The sequence below is a fragment of the Mytilus californianus genome, unplaced genomic scaffold (assembly GCF_021869535.1).
Source record: "Mytilus californianus isolate M0D057914Y unplaced genomic scaffold, xbMytCali1.0.p SCAF_5, whole genome shotgun sequence".
In the NCBI taxonomy this organism is placed as follows: domain Eukaryota; kingdom Metazoa; phylum Mollusca; class Bivalvia; order Mytilida; family Mytilidae; genus Mytilus; species Mytilus californianus.
In genome coordinates, this window is record NW_026262701.1 from 74,842,689 (window position 1) to 74,861,294 (window position 18,606).

Genomic DNA, 18,606 nt, shown 5'->3' on the forward strand with positions numbered 1-18,606 from the left:
ATTTTTTGATTCGCTCCGCTCGGTAAAATTGTTAAGAATTAAGTCCGAAGATTGAACGCGTTTGTCCAGTAATCTTATTAAAATTCATACAAAAAAGTTATATAAGTATAACGGAATCAGAGATATATCTTTTAATTAGATTGGTTCGTCTAATTTAGTATTTTTATCTGAAGTAAATTTACCAACTTCTTTAATAAAGGATTTGAACAAGAATGTGTCCATAGTACATGAATGCCCCACTCGCACTATCATTTTCTATGTCCAGTGGACCGTAAATTGCAGTCAGAACTCTAATTTGGCATTAAAATTAAAAATTCATATGGAACATGTGTACTGAGTTTCAAGTTGATTGGACTTCAACTTCATCAAAAACTACTTTGACCAAAGACATTAACCTGAAGCGGAACAGACGGATGAACGGAAGAACAAACGGACGCACAGACCGAAAAACATAATGCCTATAAATGGGAAATACATTCACAAAATGTGCCGAAATTGAATGAAGGTCTTGTAAATCTCAATTAGACCATAACAGGCATATCCAAATAAAGTTCCCTGAAGTCACAAACAACTTCCCTCACTTGTAGATCTATTTCCACTACTTCTGCAATATTGTATTTATCAATAATAATATAAATAGAAATTGTATGCATGTAAATTAAAAACGATCAGGGTAAACTTATCAATCCTTTAAATAAACTTATTTTAAAAGGTTACCAATTGAACACTGTAAATAGATCTTTGAATATTGTTTTTATTGGTATAAATATTAATTTTGTTATCCGTAACTTAAAATTATACTACATATTATTATACACACCAAGGTACTACAATCTGTTGATACCTATGATTTGGCATTGCACAAGGTCATGTCTTTCTCTGACTGTTAATGACGTCTTTAACCTAAATCCATTGGATGTTGGATGTGTACTGATTGATATTTTAGTCTTAGATACATTATTTTTGTATTAGTTGTTATTGGCTTTAAACTAGCTGTCAGTACTGCGATTACTCTCAGATCTGTACTTTGTGTCCTTTTTTGTTTGTTAAGGATGTATAAATACCCTGCCACGTCCGGTCTGTGCTTTTGTTAGATGTTTTTTTTTTCTGTTTTGTATCGATCTGATATGTTAAGCCCTTTTCAACTGATTTTTATAGTTTCTTCTTATGTTGTTCTGTAACAAAACTCGTCCCAGGTTAACGGGAGGATTGAGCGCTCACTTGCATGTGTAACCCCGCCATATTGCATGTGCCTGTCCCAAGTTAGGAGCCTGTAGTTCAATGGTTGTCGTTTGTTGATGTCTGTCATATTTGTTTTTCTTTTTATTGTGTTATGAATTAGGCCGTTTTTTCTCAACTGAACTGTTTCATATTTTTCATGTCAGAGCCTTTCATAGCCGACTATACCCTACTGGTTTTTTTTTCTCATTGTTGAAGGTGGCACGGTTGCCTATATATAATTGCTTACATCCATTTCATTTGAACTTTGGGGATAGTTGTCACATTGGCAATCATACCACATCTCCTTATTAAAATGTTGAGGGATGAGGGGGTTGAAATTTGTATTTCTTAGGAAAGTTCCAATGTTTTCCTCCCAGGTCACCCAGTTTTAATTGGATATTTTCTCATTTTGCTGTGCCCTTGGATTTGTGTTCAAGGCCAACCAGAGCTTACTGCCTGTTGGTGGGTAGTTGAAGACCATATGGTAAGCTCTAGGTGTCTTTTTGTGTATTGTATATGGTGATTTGGTGATGTCTTCATGCCATTGTCCCATTACTTTATATAGACAGCTTATCAGTCAACCATATCTATCAAAGACGACAAATGATGGCCAAAGCTCTCCTGGCCTTTTGTATAGTCAGGCGAGAAACAAGATATAAACGGACTTGGCTTGGTATAAAAATGTATATTTAGTAAATTCGTATAAATTCAAGTCAAAATAATATTTCAAAACAACATAAAAATATAAAAGTGTAAAAAATTTTTTTTTTTAATAAATCTTGAAAATATTATTGTGTTTGTGTGTGGCCATGGATAAAGGCATGTTTTTCAGTCTGGGTTAAAAAAAAATATGGTCTTCGGGTACAAATCCCTGCCCCACCCCAGAGAATCAAATGGTTGCTTCCTTGGGAACAATAGAGATTGAAGATGTTGAGAATGAAGATCAGGTAATAATTTTATGTTCTGCGGCGACGTTAAAGGAACACCAATCAGTCAATCGATCTTTATGACTATGGCTTCAGTTGTGTAATATTCCTTGTTGTAAAAGTTCCTTTTCTGCTTTGTGTAGACTTATTAAGACTTGGAATAGATCTACGATGACTAATGAACGGTCGTGTATGGTTTGGCAATTTTACATGCCTACCGATAATAAAATTGACAATGGAAATGGGGAATATGTCAAAGAGACAACAACCCGACCAAAGAGCAGACAACAGCCGATGTCCAGATATGATACGATGCTACCGGACATATAAAAACTGTCCTTTTTTCATGGAAAATTAAACTGTTACAGTATATTAGAGAATGCAAAACTAGCTCTCTTTTCTGTAAATACAAATAAAAAGCTGACATGGGTGAGATTAAAGCTAGAAATCCCAATCTCCCAATTCACTTAAAAGGACCATATATAGATATAAGAAGATGTGGTATGAGTGCCAATGAGACATTTCTCCATCCAAGTCACAATTTGTAAAAGAAAAACCATTGTAGGTCAAAGTACGATCTTCAACACGGAGCCTTGGATCACACCGAACAGCAAGCTACAAAGGGCCTCAAAATGACCAGTGCAAAACCATTCAAACGGGAAAACTATGCAGCGGTATGATCTATATAATAAACAAGAAACGAGAACACTTATGAATCACATCAACAAACGGCAACTACTGAACATTAGGTTCCTGACTTAGAACAGTTGCAATCAAATGCAGCGGGTTTAAACGTTTTAATAGGTATACCAAATTCACTCTTATCCGAAACAATAATGTAACATATGACCTTTAATATTGAAGGGCTAAACTTGCATTGAGCCGTGTTTAGGCCCTAAAATAGAAAATAAAGAGATGTGCATGGGACAAAATCGCACACAATACATAGAAAAAATACAAATTATCAATGAACAGGGCTTTTATTCCTGTTCTTCATCTTGAAAGTAGCTGGAGGGTCTTCAACGAGGAAAAGAACCATTCATACCCTGAAAACAACAGCCACACACTTGGCTATGTGGATTACAATGTTTTGCTTTATCCTACACCCTGGATTTTTTCTCCAGAAGACATCAGGTACCCAGCTTCCCTTTGCACCTATTGCGGACAAAAGTATTGCCGTAGATTTTTTTTATTAATTTTTCGGTAATGGTGTGGTAGGGTGGGTAGCTGAGGTCTACTTGAGAAAAAATCCACAGTGATGTTCGGCTTAGTCTTTTTTTATAATGTAATAAGCTGGCAAATTATGAAAGCTCATGTCTTAATTGATAGGCATAGAAATAAAAAGAAAACGTATGAAAACCAATAACATTCTACCGGAGACAAAATAACGTTGGTTTAGGCAACTAGTATGATGGTCTGGATGCGTATTTCTTCATTTCTGTATTCTTTGGTATTCTATTCCATTTATCTCTATTCTTTAATCAGTGTTTCAGGCCATTTTTCTCTATTCTTTATAATGTTTATTTCTTTATACTTTTTGCCAATTTTTCTATTCTTTTTATATTTTAACACCTCATTATTCTATTTTTTTTTCATTTCTTGGTCCATTGTTTCTATTATTTATATTTTTTTTGCCCACCACCCTCTATTCCGTAAACCCCCATCCACACCCAGGCTCTAGTTAAGGGTCACCATATAGCTTTCAAAAATAAGCAAAACTAATACCGAGTAGGCTCCGAATGGCAAAATGATTGAATGCTAATCCCGCTTTGAATTGTGAAATTGCGGAAATTTGTTTTTCAATCAACTGATCAAGCAAAACACATTATCGTCCTGAATGTTCGTATAATGGACCTTGGTTATGAATTCTAATCATCTGAGATCAACCTTTCTAAATTTAAAAGTAAAGATCACGCACCCTTATTGTTCAGATTGATAAAGTCTTTTGCATCCGTCGACATTATCTTCGATTAAAGATCTGATAACCACAGTGACTGTGCATGTATACTTTAACGACCGGGGTAGTTTTCTTATAAGTTTTTAAAAGTAGTAACCTCCCTTGTTAATGTGATGTTGTAATCAATCTATTTATTTGTACCATCTTTATATAATATTATATTGTACAATTTAAATTAATGATTCGTTTAATATTTAAATATAATAATTTATTTAATATTAAAGATATAAACAAGGTAATTTGAAAGGTTTTGATTCATTTATCACCGTAGTTTAATTGATAAGTCAGGCGGTCTATTTTGTCTACATTATGTTGAAAGAACACCGGGGTGTTTACATTGGCATTATTTACTATCAATGACTGTGAAACAAGAAAGGAAAACAATGTACATTATAAAACGAGAAATAATTAAAATTAAATACAATATTCTTGTTTAGTGAAATCAAAAACGAAAAACGGAAACACTTTTGATTTTCATTTTGGTTTTAGAGAAATCAAAAACAAAAAATGAAAACACTTTCGTTTTCCGTTTTGGTTTTAGAGAAATCAAAAACGAAAAATGAAAACACTTTTGTTTTTCGTTTTGGTTTTTGAGAAATCAAAAACGAAAAATGAAAACACTCTCGTTTTTTGTTTTTTGTTTTTGATATTTCAAAAATGAAAAACGAATGGACGCAAATATACACGGACCGTGTAGGAATAGAATCTTTTATTTGATTCATTATTTGTATTTGCGTACATAATGAAAATTTGTTTTTTTCTTGTAGATTGGTTTTTGTGTTTGTCATTCGAGGTTCGATTGTGTAGGCCTAGGCAGACAGTAACAGATGAACTTTAGTTTGCATTTGTCTTTAAGAAAATTAAAGCTTTGCTGCACACTATCAGGCGAGCTGATCCCATACAAAGGTGTTGAGTTTATTTTGTAAATAATTTATGTTCGCTTGAATTTATGAATTAGAACATAATTGCCCCTGCAAAGTGATATATACATTTTTAAAAGTGTTTCGCACAAACTGTAATTGATGAAGAAAAGCTTTGAATGATAAAATAATTTTTAGCAAAGTAAGATTTAAAAATAATTTAACATCAGACGTACCGGAATCGTGAATTGACTTTTTATAACGGTTACTGTCCTTTGAGACAAACCAAACAATTGTTGTTACTTTGTAGCAGGAACTATGATAGAGAGAGGGAAACTTTAAATATAAAAAATGTTCGGCAAAATTCAATCTATAACTCTATAAGTCGACATAACCGAAATCGTCAATTCACCTCTTGTTAGAGTTAATGTCCTTACGAGACAATGTTTACTTCCGTTATTTTACATTTTTTTGTACTTTGACAATAGAAAAAAAAAAAAAACTAGCAAAGTTGATCTATAAATTAGACAATTACACAGAAATCGTCGATTTACAATAAGTCAGTTAAGTGAGATCTAAACCAATACAGATGTCAAATACCCGAAATTATCAGGGAAACGTATTACCCCTGATAGAAAATGTGTCCATGTTTTATGTTTTTTTTTCAGAACATAAAATACGTCGATAGAAACGTTAAATGGCGAAAGTATCCAACAAAATATGACTACAAATAGGTCAACATTGTGAAATTAACAATTGACCCTTTAAAGGAGTTTTTGCCCTCTAAAACAATGTTTGTCAATTTTGTAGCTTTCTTTGAGAAATAACTATAGATAGAGAGAAATTTTAAATAGCAAAACTGTTCACAAAATAAGATCCATTCACAAGAGAGCACGGCGAAAACATTAGTTGACCCCTTATAGGACCAATTTCCAATGAAAGACGATTTTCACCCACATTTGAATTTTCTGAAGAAACTAGTATACGGAGAGCAAAACATTTTCAGAAAGTAAAATCTGAAGTCAACATGGACGAAATCATAAGTTGAATTGTTGTAAAAGTTAATGCCCTTAAAAGATGGATACTATCCATTATTCTTTAGTTATTGTCCCCACTCAGAAAAGTCGACGATATAGAGAAGTATTCATGTCTGTTAGTTCGTCTCTCGTTTTGTCCGAGGGTCCATCGCTAACACATTTGATTTCCAGATGAAGAGTAAAGCGCTTTTTAAAAATGAATCGAATTTCAATGAAATGTTTAAAGACCTCTAACGACAAGTTTAGTTCGATGTTTGTCTCTCATTTTTACTTGACAGGAGTTATGGTACTTGACTGTTGGAAACATTCAAAATGTTGTGGCTGCCGGGAAATAAACGAAGAGCTCCTTTTTGAAATTGATCGAAAATGTAATGGAATGTATTTACCACTATAAAAAAATCATAACCTCTCAGTTTCTGAGAAGGGATCACTAGATAACCATTTTGATTGAAATAGGATGAAAAATGTATAGCAAAAAAATCAATCTGCAAAAATAAAAGTGTAACCCAAACCATTCGATGACTGCGAAAGTAGTTATTGCCCTTTTCAACTTTTATTTTACTATTAAGTTTTATAAATGTCTTCCGCAATCTTGAATTCTAAAATAGCAGAAAACAATCGGTCTAGATCTTTAATGAAATATGTAAATTTTGAGAGAAGAATGTAATTCATTTGCAAGACTGTTTTCTCTAATTGAATGAAGTTGTATGTTATCTTATCATTTCGACTGTTTTAACAAATACAGAATATTTTTTGTTTTATTCATTTTATATTCTTCAAATTAATCATACAAGGTAAACTAACTCAAATAAATTAATTTTTGTAACGGAATGTGTTGTGGGTTTACCTATTTTGTTGGGGTTTTTTTTGTAGCATAAAACAAGTACATGACTACATTTCGTCTTATTATTATCAGAAACGCCATTAGAGATATCTTTTCATATTTCATCAAAATAATATATCGTTTAGTTTTGATCTTTCCATAAACATGTAAACTCTATAAAAAATCTGACAATTTGCACAACATGTAGATCGATTAAAGCTCCGTGATCCATACTTTTTATTATGTTATCTAAAAATAGATTACAAAAAACTACTTTTAGCTAATTATTTTAAATTTCTTTTTATCAATTTTAATTCAGACCCCCTGTCCCATTTACTTTAACTGGAAAATAATTAGTAAATTGTAAACAGTAAAACATTCATTGATGCTAGATCTATAAAAGAAAATCCAGGTGAGCGATAAAGTCTCTTTGGAGCCTCATGTTTTCTTCTGAATTCCTGTAATAGGTTATAGTACCATTTAACTGTTGAAGGTCCTATCATGACCTGAAGTTGTTCAAATATTTATCTTTTGGTATATAGATAGTTGTCTCTTGGGCAATATACTTCATGACCTTATTTCTATCATTCTTGTCAATTAAAAAGCATTTCAATTTACTACAATTCATTCATGATGTAAATGAGTGTACACATCATATCGGTGTATTTTAATTAATGCAAAAGTTAAGGCCTAAAAGTGCTGTTTATGTAAGTGTCCTGCTCATTTAACAAGGATGTCGACATGAAACTACCTGATACGCTTGACTTTATCTGGATTTCAAAGCAAAATAGCCTGGTTATTTCAAACAGGCTATTGCCAACATGCTAATATAAGGCCAATGGTTATTAAAAGTAAATCAAGACTCCTCTCAAAGAATTGAACCAAACGCATAATGCATGCAGGTCTAGAAACGTAAACTGGTCAATTTAGAATCCAACTAAAAGACCAATTAGGGTGCTTTGACTCGTTCGAACTGTTAAATTATTGGTAGGACGTAAACGAATACAACGAACGGTTCATTCCTTTCCTTTTGCATGTAACATTTGCTGCTGGACATTAATCAACCACTCAGTCAATCAGTTAAAAAAGAACAACGCATACAAAGTAATACACATAAAAGGACGGAAGGGGGAAATATTTGTCTATAACATATAAATCTCTCTTACTTTATTTTTTTTGTAGTTAATATATCGGTGTCCAATTGTTAATAAACAAAATTGCCAAAAAAAAATGTTTTGAGGTGTAAATAAAATCAACCACTGACACCCTGACACAGTTTGTGACTTAGGACAGACATATCAATATATGGATTGGAGACAAAAACAAAAAAACAAAAACAAAATATAAGTATATTTCCATTAAATTCGTCATATTTTTTAAAGAAACAACCCATCCCGATGTACTAAATTATTTTTGATGGGTAATTGATTTCCATCAAATTTTAATGAAATGAAATGAAGAAATTAATGCATTATTTTTCAATACAAAAAAAAAACGTTTGAGTAAAAGTATCCTTATAATATTATATTCTTTCAACAAACAAATAACTTATCCAGACAAATTAAAATGTCTGCATGATTGCAAACAACAGTGCATTATTTTTTTTATCAAAAGAAGAAATATAGGCATATTGAAACATTGCAAACAAAACTTTATTTCTTATATCTGATATTCATCATATATTTTGAAAAAAGGACCATCCTGGTGTACAAAATATACAAAAATCCAATGGCGGATTATGATTTCCATTAAAATAAAGAAATAATTGCACTTTTATTCAACACACACATAAGTTAAAGCATCTTTATCTTTAGATTATTCACATTTTATGAAAGCAACTCATCCAGAGGCTTTTGAAATTACTAATTGCCAAAAAAAAAGTGCATTGATTTTCATAAAAAGAAGGAATTTAGGTATTAGTAAACAATGCATACAAAATTTAAGTCATTTTTCTCTAATATTCATCATATCGTATGGACAAAAAACCACCAAGCATACATGTGACAGTGTTGTCTTGTCACAACTTGTGATATGAACATTTTTAGCTGGAGGTTGACCCTCAAAACTGGAGATTTTTTATCGACATTTTTATCGACGTTTTTCATTGTTCCTGTTAAGGATTTGTATAGTATACAAATCCTTGTTCAAGTAAATTGTCATGATAGTTAAACTGCACAGTCCCCATTTTTGTAAGATAACATTATTACGAGTAATATAGTCTAGTATTCTCTGATTCAAGATGTTAGAAAACTACCAAAATTCAATGACGGTGTATGATTTTCATTTAAAAAAAGAAATAATTTCACTCTTATTCAATATACAAAGTTGAACCATTTTTATCCTTAGAATATTGAAATTCTATAAAAAAAAAAAATGTTATCAAGATCAATTTAAAGTGTCTGATTGCAAACAACAGTGCATTATTTTTTTGTAAAAGGAAGACATATTGTCATTACTAAACAATGCTAACAAAATTTTAGTATCTTTTCTTTGATATTCATAATATTTTTGGAAAAAAGTTAATATGTATTAAAATCTAATGGCAGTTCATGATTTTCATTAAGATAGAGACATATTTGACATCTTATTTAACAAACACAAAAGATTAAGCATATTTATCCTTATATTACTCACATTCTTTAAAAAATTACTTAATATCCAGATACTTTTAAAATGACTGATTATGAATAACAGCTATAGAGAAGAAATACATGTTTTTTATTAGAATTTATAAACAATGGGAACAAAACTTTAGTGTTTTTTCTCTGTTATTCGTCATATTTTATGGAAAACAACCCATCCCTATGTACGAAAAGTACTAAAATCCAATGGAGGTTCATGATTTCCATTATAATCATGATAATAAATAAATAAATGCATTCTTATTCAACACACAGATAAGTTAAGGCATCTTTTTCCTTATAATATTCACTGAAAACATAACATAAAGAGAGGCATTCAAAATGACTGATTGAAAATAACAATGCCGTATTTTTTAATAAAAGGAAAAAAAATATTGGCATTTTTAAACAATGCGAACACAATTTTTCTAATATTCATCATATTTTATGAAAAACAACCCATCCTGATGAATAAAAAGTACTAAAGTCTTAAAACAGTTTATGATTTCCATTAAAATAAAGAAATATTTACATTCTTATTCAAAAGTTTAAGCATCTTTTTCCTTATATCATTCACTTTAAAAAATGACTGATAAAGAGGCATTTTAAACGACTAGTTGTAAATAATAGTGCCTTATTTTTTATAAAAGGAATAAATATTGGCATTTTTTATACTATGCGAACAAAAGTTTTTTTTCTGGGAAATTCTTCATATTTTACTTAAAATATCTCATCTTGATGTACAAAATGTACTAAAAACCAAAAGCGATTCACGATTTCCATTTAAATAAAAAAATAATTGCATTGTTATTCAACACAAACTAAAGTTGAAGGATTTTAATCTGTATATTAGTCACATTAAAAAAAACTTGTCTAGAAGCATTTGAAATGACTGATAGTAAATAACGGTGCATTATGTTTGATAAATACAACAAATATAATAATTTGATTTTTAAACAATGCGAACAAAATTTTAGTATTTTTCCGTGATATTCTTCATATTCTAGGAAAAACAACCCATCTTGATGTACACAGTGTACTAAAAACTAATGACGGTTTGTGACTTCCATTAGAATAAAGAGATAATTGCTCTCTTTTGCAAAACACACATAAGTTTAAAGGCATCATTATCCTTTGATCATTCAAATTTCATAAAAAAAAAAAACCATCAAGAGGCATTATATTTGACTGATTGCAATTAAATGTGCATCGATTTTCATAAATAGAAGAAATATGGGCATTTTTAAACCAATTTTTTCTCCAAATTTGAAATGTTTTTGCGGGTTTTAATTGCTGCACATATGTTCCCTTTTCTTTTGGTCTTTGTTTTAATTATTTTTAGCATGTCATTGTTTCTTAGATTAAACAATCAACAAAATAAACGAATGCAATAATAATTAAGGGAAGATATCAATTTATTTCATGTTTTCAGTTCTCTTTTTCCTCCTCAACAATTCTTCTTTTTTCTTTTGCCAGCTACGTTCTTCTGTAATTAAAATATAACAATATCAGTCCTGCTATAAATTCATAAACAAGTGAAAATTCGTTAAATTTTTAAGCCTGTTTTGTTCATACAAATCAACTCTAATAAAATATAAACATGATAAGTCAATATCTAAAAAGTAATACCATCACAAAATTTGCTCCTCCAGGATGGTTTGGAGTATTTCGGAGGACTTCGGCCACTTTATATTCAATGTCCTTAATCTTAAACAGGTCTTTGGTGGTTCTTCTAATTGCATGAATTGATCCTGCAAGAGGCCGAGGACACAGTTATCGTCCTTTGGTTTTCGTTGTCTACGAATATAGTACCTAGTGTGAATAGTGTATAACTTGCAAATTTTTTCATTAACTTTCCCAATTCATTTCTTGATATTTAAGCATGAAATATTAGTTAGGAGATGAAATTACATGTTAAAAAATTTGGTTGCTGAATCTTTATTTTAAGTAGTGATTTGGTCCAGTTAAAAAAGGTCAAAAATTGGTATGTCTGAAGCTGTCAAACTGAATTTTAAACCCCCTTAACATAGAATTGACCATATTTTAAGTTAGACTTTTCTATAATGTTGATACTATTTGTCCCAATAGTAGTACACTACACTGAAAAAATCTCTTTGAGATAAAGCAGGCGCGATTGTTTTGATTTGAATTTATTGTCTAAAAGAAATGCACTACGAAATAACTGTATTCTCGGGTCAACAAATAACAAAGTCCATGAGAAATAATATATACAATACAAGTATTATTAAACAACGAAATATACATATTTTCACTATACATACGCAAATCATTTTAGTTAAATCAAATTTATACATTTTGGTATTTATAAAATTTACTTCGTTCAAGACAAAAGTAACAATATACACAGAACGAAATACAACGAAAGGCAAACAGAGACCTTCACAACACACGGAAAGGTTTCATGGTATACTTTATCAAAGATTTTAAGTAAATTGTGGCTTGGAAATCCCTGACTTCATAGTTTACCACGGATGCATAGATTACGTTCATCATCTAAATGTATAACTTACTTCACACACAAACATAGCGAACGAGCTGGGATATATACGACTGCGTAGAATGGAAACAAAGTAACATCACCGTCAAAAAAACTTTTAGAAACATTAAAAATAGGGCAACGAAGATCGCCCCTTCTTCTCTGCATATATAATTGTTGTATATAAAAGCATCTTGAAAGATTTCAAGGCAACAATACTCTATAATGTTTCAATTAAAAAATGAAATGAATACGTTATAACTGTCATGCTTCCGAGTCGCTTTTCTGGATTTATTCTCATCAGGATATTTGAAAGCCAAGGATGTTTAAGAATCGAAATAGTTGAAGACCAAAAGGTCTAAAACATTACCCAGTCAACAACCAAATGATATACAACACATTTAATAAAAGCCATGAACAGGTATCAATATCCAACAATGGACACGTGTCTTTACAAATTGTCAAACTATAAATCACTGAGAAACTAGATATTTTGAATTGAACAGATTCTCTCTGAAGTCTGATAACAAAGTCAAATCACTTACAGTAAACAAGCCTTAAGATTGCATAAATCTTCAATTTTAATTTATCCTTTGGAATGAAATAATGTATTTCAATCTGTCACATTTGGTCATCACCTAGTTCACGAATAGTTTGCTTACAGCTCATAAACATGTTTGTCCCTGAACACACTTTCTTGTATTTATAGGCTTATATTTATAGTGATTTCCATAATCATGAAAATGTCTTGATAGATTTTTATCATTAAGATATGTAAATAACTGCATTCGTCAGTTATATTTGTTTAATGTGTATTTAAGACTTTCAATATACTACTACTGATTGAAATTTTGAATTACTTGTGAGCACTTAGGACGATCCTGTGTAAATTAAATGTGCTGATTTGTATTTTTTAAAGGCTTAAACATATCAAAATGCAGCCTTTTGTATGAACATGTACATAACACAGGACAATTTTTTAATCACATGTCAAACTATTTACACTTATGTTATGCTTTTGAGTGTAAGTAAAGAGTAATAGTCTAGATCTTACCGATCTCTTCCTTCTTTTCCACATAATGACTAATTGAAGGTTCAACCTACCAAAGCATTCACACACAGGAAGGATATTTCCCTGATTACTTTTATGTGAACTCGTTATTCATGTGACCTAAAATTGCATTTGTTTGTTCAAGATGATAATAATGGGTATTTCATTTTTTTTTGTGAAGTTTATATACAAAACTTACTTAGGAGCTTCTGTATAACTTTTTCTTTTTCTAGTTCCTGAAAATAAAACTACCTACTACCTTTTATGATTGTCTACCTTATCTTTCACTATAAACTCACTGATATGTATAATTTGGCATGAACATTATGCTCTTTCTATTTTAATGAAAATCAATTGTCCAAATCATGTATCAAAATTTTGTTTACAAGGTTCTGACAACAACATTTTTTTTGGTAATTTCCGTTTTTTTCTGTAATTTTTACGTCAAACCAATGACATTTCTACTTATAATGAATAGGTTTTTTTTGTACCATTACAAGAAAGAAACAAACAGAAGATCCTGGCAAGATTTTAAGATAGCAAATAAAACAGAACGGTGTTCGAGACTTCATCATGATCAGTAAATGAAAGTTTCAGACAGAGGATATGCCTTTCAATCACATGTAAAGTATCCATGCATGTTTCTGCAACAAGACATAAACACACATTTTTTTTTATTGGTGACATTTGTCTTGGAGTAACTGCGATTCTACAAAAAACCGGCAAATGCAAATTATGATGCACATCTTTTAACTTCAATCATGATAAAATGTTAAATAATGTGGATATTTAAGGATAGTAAAATATCAGCATGCTGAACAGAAAATGAACCTCACTGTTGGTTCATAATGCTCAACTGCAATCCAGCGATATATTCTGGCTGCAGGCAGATACTTTAATCTATTTTATCTTATCCAGATTAAGAATATAACATTGGCATATTAGTAGGGACGGATAAATAATTTTGTACGTTTTCTTATTTCGGTTTCAACTTTGCAGGTCTCCAAGATAATATAAAGACGATTTCGGATAAGCAATTTAAAAATCTATTAAAAAGTGGAACATATAATTGTTTTTGGAATAGAATTTTTTTGACTGGTCGGTTTGCAGTGGGTAAAACAACTTTAGCCAAGATTTTAGTCGGAGATGAGGCCCCAGAACAACGCCAATCTACAGATGGCATATGGATCTATCTTGGAAGGGCTGGTATGGACATAAAAGAAAGAAGTTGGATTTTTTTAGAGAACGGTATATAAGATTTAGGCAATATGAACAATTGTAATTTAGTAATTATTTTACACTGTTAAAAACTTCAAATTTTATTCTTAACCTTCAATATTTAAAAAAAGATTACATATAAAACAATGCAAAAAGAAGATGTGGTATGATTGCCAATGAGACTACTCTCCACAATAGGCCTCCAACAATGGGCAAAGCCCATACATGACTGCCGTAACTAAAGGAGTTATGTCATCCATGTGTTTTCCTAGTAGTTCTGCATTTCCTTTTCTGGTTCTTGATATAACAGTTTTGTAAGATCAACCCACGTTTGTCTTTTGACACTGGCATATACTATTTGGCATGAAGAAGTATCTGAATTGTTGAATATCACTATTTTCTTTGTGTAACCATTACCTTTAACCTCCTGATCACAATATTGGATTTGTTTTTACATTTCGTCTTCTAACACAACCGTTTTATCTCTTGACAGAGGCCTTTGATGTTCGGTCCATGGGTACTGCATCTCAAGACAAGTGCATAGTGCTATCCAACATTGATTTTCGACGTCAAATAGTAAAAAAAATGTTGTTTATATGTAAACATAACAAAAAATATGCTTGTTTGCCATGGCATGACCGTTCAATGCAAGAACGGGTTAACCCCCTGGGAGTTTAATCCCACCCGTTCATGTAATAAATCTTTAAGTATTGTATTATAGTCACGACCCCCATTCCTAAACCATATACATAAGAATTTTAATTGCCATGATAAGACCTTTCGTATTCATCAAAGGTTTAAGTGCAATATCCAGTTATTGTTCAAAGTCTTTAAAGCAGTGCATATCCCTATCCTAAACTATATGCTAGTATATTATTAATCATCATGGTAATTGTTGCTTGGGTAATTGGACTGAACATTGTTGGTCTGTTGAAATGTAATGACATATTGTGATAGTTTAACCTTGATGATTTAATGTATATAGATGAAATTTTTCATACTTAATAGGATTCTCTGTAATTATGTGTAGTTAACCACTATTATATAGCCATCACAAACAAAACTGTTCTAATATTTTGACAATCTTGGCCTATTGTAGCATAATTAATAAATAGTAAGTGTAATTCTCTGACATCATTTGCCTGTCAATTCTTAAGATAGAACCATTTGATGGAATTGTAATTTGTTACAACAAAAAACTCTTTAGCATTTGACTATTACAGGAATATTTGAATTCGGCAATACAAGGCTTTTTGTAATACATCGACACCTTGTGAATACATATTGTATGGGATATAATATCTAAAAGCTTCTTTCTTTGTTACATGTAGTTTGGTTGTTATTACGCTTTATTGTCCATACAACATTGTCAGAAAGGAAATTTCAAGTATCATCAAACAGGAAAGATGCAAAAAGTACTCAAATCAACTCATCACCGGCAAGCTGTCGATTAACTATTAAGTCATCGTGTTTAGAATTACCTGACTTAAGTGCAAGTGTGACATGATTATGTTTATATTAAAAGAAAGACGAATGTTTTGATAAGGTGATTTCAAGAATAATTCCACTCTTTTAGTGGGATATTATTATTCTCTGATGCAACTTTAAAACCAATTACCTATTTTTGTAATAAAATACCTATGATAAAAAATCAGTCAGCAATAAAAAAAGCTCTTGAATGAATTCAATTTTTAAATTTCATTTTCAATTCGTTTCAGGGACTATTTTAAATGCAACTATACAAAGCTTCCTTAGGAGTAGAGAAATGACACATCGAGATGCTGAAAAACATAGTCACAATATCCCAACTGCGCCTACAGTTTTCAGCAAAACGTTCAAAAGTCGTATACCGATACCGATGAAAGGTATGTGTAAATGAATGTCAATCATATTCATACTATAAACATACATATATTCATTACCATAGCCACTTATATAAAAATAAGATGTAATATGATTGCCAATGAGACAACACTCTACAAGAGACAAAATGATACAGAAATTAACAACTATAAGTCATCGTACGGCCTTCAACAATGAGCAAACTCATACCGCATAGTCAGCTAAAAAAGGCACCGAAATGAAAAATGTAAAACAATTCAAACGAGAAAACGAACGGCCTAATCCATGTACAAATTAATGAACGCAAAACAAATATGATACACTGCAGAAACAGACGACAACCACTAAATTATTGGCGCCTGACTTAGGACAGGCACATATAGAATGTGATAGGGTTAAAGATATTGGTGGGCGCCCAACCCACCCCCTAACCTGGGTCAGTGGTGTAACAGTACAACATAAGACCAAACTATAAAAATCAGTTGAAAAAGGCTTAACTCATCAGATGGATACAAATAGAAATACTTCTAAAAAAAACACAGAGTGGACGTGGTATCACTTTGTCAGTACCTCCTCTCCTTAATGAAAACAAATAATTTTCAGTAAATTTATAGGAATAATTGTCACATTCGTAATCAGTACATCGTGGTAAATGCGTACAACTTTCTAGGATCTTCTGAGTATCACCAGATCTTTGGAAACCAATAGATCAACGTGAAATTGCCGATCACGTGTTGATACTCTAGTGCAATTATATATGCAGAGCAAAATTGAGATATTTTCTCTCTTTTTTTCTCCGTATTTTACTGATACAAAAAACATTAAGCTGTGTCATAATTTGATTCACTCTAAAGGTTAAGGTTTAAGACATCAATTACTTCGTCACACTTTATGAAATTCTACGAAACCTGGAAAATTATAACAGTATATAGAGCAAAATTTGTGATAAATAATTGTTTTCAATTATCCATAATATACCGATTAAAAGGTCATTGTTTTTTTCCGGGGGGGGGGGGGGGGGTGTTATTTTTTTGATAAACATTTATAAATTTGTCAAACGTTCATAACATTATAAATATCTTAACCAGAAGTTTTTTTATGATTTTGAAAAGCTGTTTTTTTTTTAATTTTCAGTATTCAACTGATAAATGAACTTATTTGTTAATATTAAAACATAACACTGTTATGCTTATAGCAGCAATAGCAGGCAAGATACATAGCTCCGTTGAACCGTTAAAGAAATTTTAGAATATACATATTTTATCCACAATTTAAAATTCAAAGAAGGAAATACTTTTAATTCTTATCTTAACTCTGTGTTTTTAATAATACCAGCTTCGTTTAGATAAATAATGCAACCATAAAACAAGATATATATGTAACAGTGGATTTGTAAAATCAGGAATGGCGTTTGTAAAATTCCAAAAATCCCTAACAGATTCAGAGATTTTGTAAAATTCGTGAGGTTGTTTGGAATTTTATTACTGTACTTTTCTTATTAGAGTTTCACAATAAATTGTAGAAATTTATTTATTCATAGACATTACCGATTTGAATTATTTTAAAATGACTACGAATAAAAAGCATATGTACAGACATAAAGTCTGCAATTAACTTTTTTTGCATTATGAATTTGGGTTATATATGCTGTTTTATAGTTGTTCTGCTTTTTGACAGGCAGACCTTATAATTACCTATCCAAATTTATGAACTTCATACCTACACTATTATTTAAATTGAATACAAACCTTTTTTTTTATTTTGATCTTAAGAAACATAAAAAAATATAGAAAATTATGTCTCCCTAATAATTGAAATGCTGGTCCAATATAAAGTATCATTTTTTTAAATTATCTGGTGTTTCAAGTTTTTAGTATTAAATCAATTTATATATTATATTTTGTAGTGTACTGTATCATAATTATATGATCCATCGCCCCGTAAGATTTATCGTAGGCTATTATTCAGTTATTTTAAATATATATATTGGGCTTGTATTATATTTGCCTTCGGGTTTATATGATCCGTTCATCCTATTTCGACTCTTCAAAATTCAATAGTCAATCCCAAATTGAGGTAAATTATATGGCCTTCCAAATACCGTTTCGATTCCTAACATCACTGAAGAGACATTAATTGTCGAAATCCGGATATGGTGTACAAATTTTTGCACCTCATGTTTGCGGTATACCATCTTTTCCGCAAGTTTTTTGTTTTCTATTTGGTATTAGATTAAAATTAAGATCCATTTTGTTACATCTGTGATCCGTTTATTTGGCAATCGCCATGGCAGTCAGCAGGGTTTAAGAACATCCGTTGTTCGACCTGCTAGTCAAATGCGTTTTGTTAAAATATACTTTTTCACTTTTTGGTCTTTTGGAAAATGTTGTTTGTGCTGTATTTAGACCCCTCTACCAAGAAATTTGTTTTGCATGCACACGTATAAAAATTGAGGTTTTTATCCACGCAATCATAGGTTTGAACGTTGTTTTCAATTTAGACTTGTTTATATGTTTTCGTTTGGGCTTGTATTATATTTGCCTTCGGGTTTAT

General features: G+C 31.0%; 1 protein-coding gene across 9 annotated transcripts in view; it reads left to right on the forward strand.

Annotated features, from left to right (window-relative positions):
* Nucleotides 1–18,606, forward strand: part of LOC127701418 (uncharacterized) — a 305,234-nt gene that overhangs the window by 245,138 nt on the left and 41,490 nt on the right. For 8 of the 9 annotated variants that reach the window (XM_052205280.1, XM_052205282.1, XM_052205279.1 and 5 more), the window contains 2 exons: nucleotides 13,993–14,241; nucleotides 15,930–16,076. In XM_052205280.1, the coding sequence (XP_052061240.1) occupies nucleotides 13,993–14,241; nucleotides 15,930–16,076 (396 nt within the window). Of the gene's footprint in view, nucleotides 1–4,877; nucleotides 5,011–13,992; nucleotides 14,242–15,929; nucleotides 16,077–18,606 lie in introns of those variants that run through there. The other variant, XM_052205287.1, reaches the window with a different exon arrangement.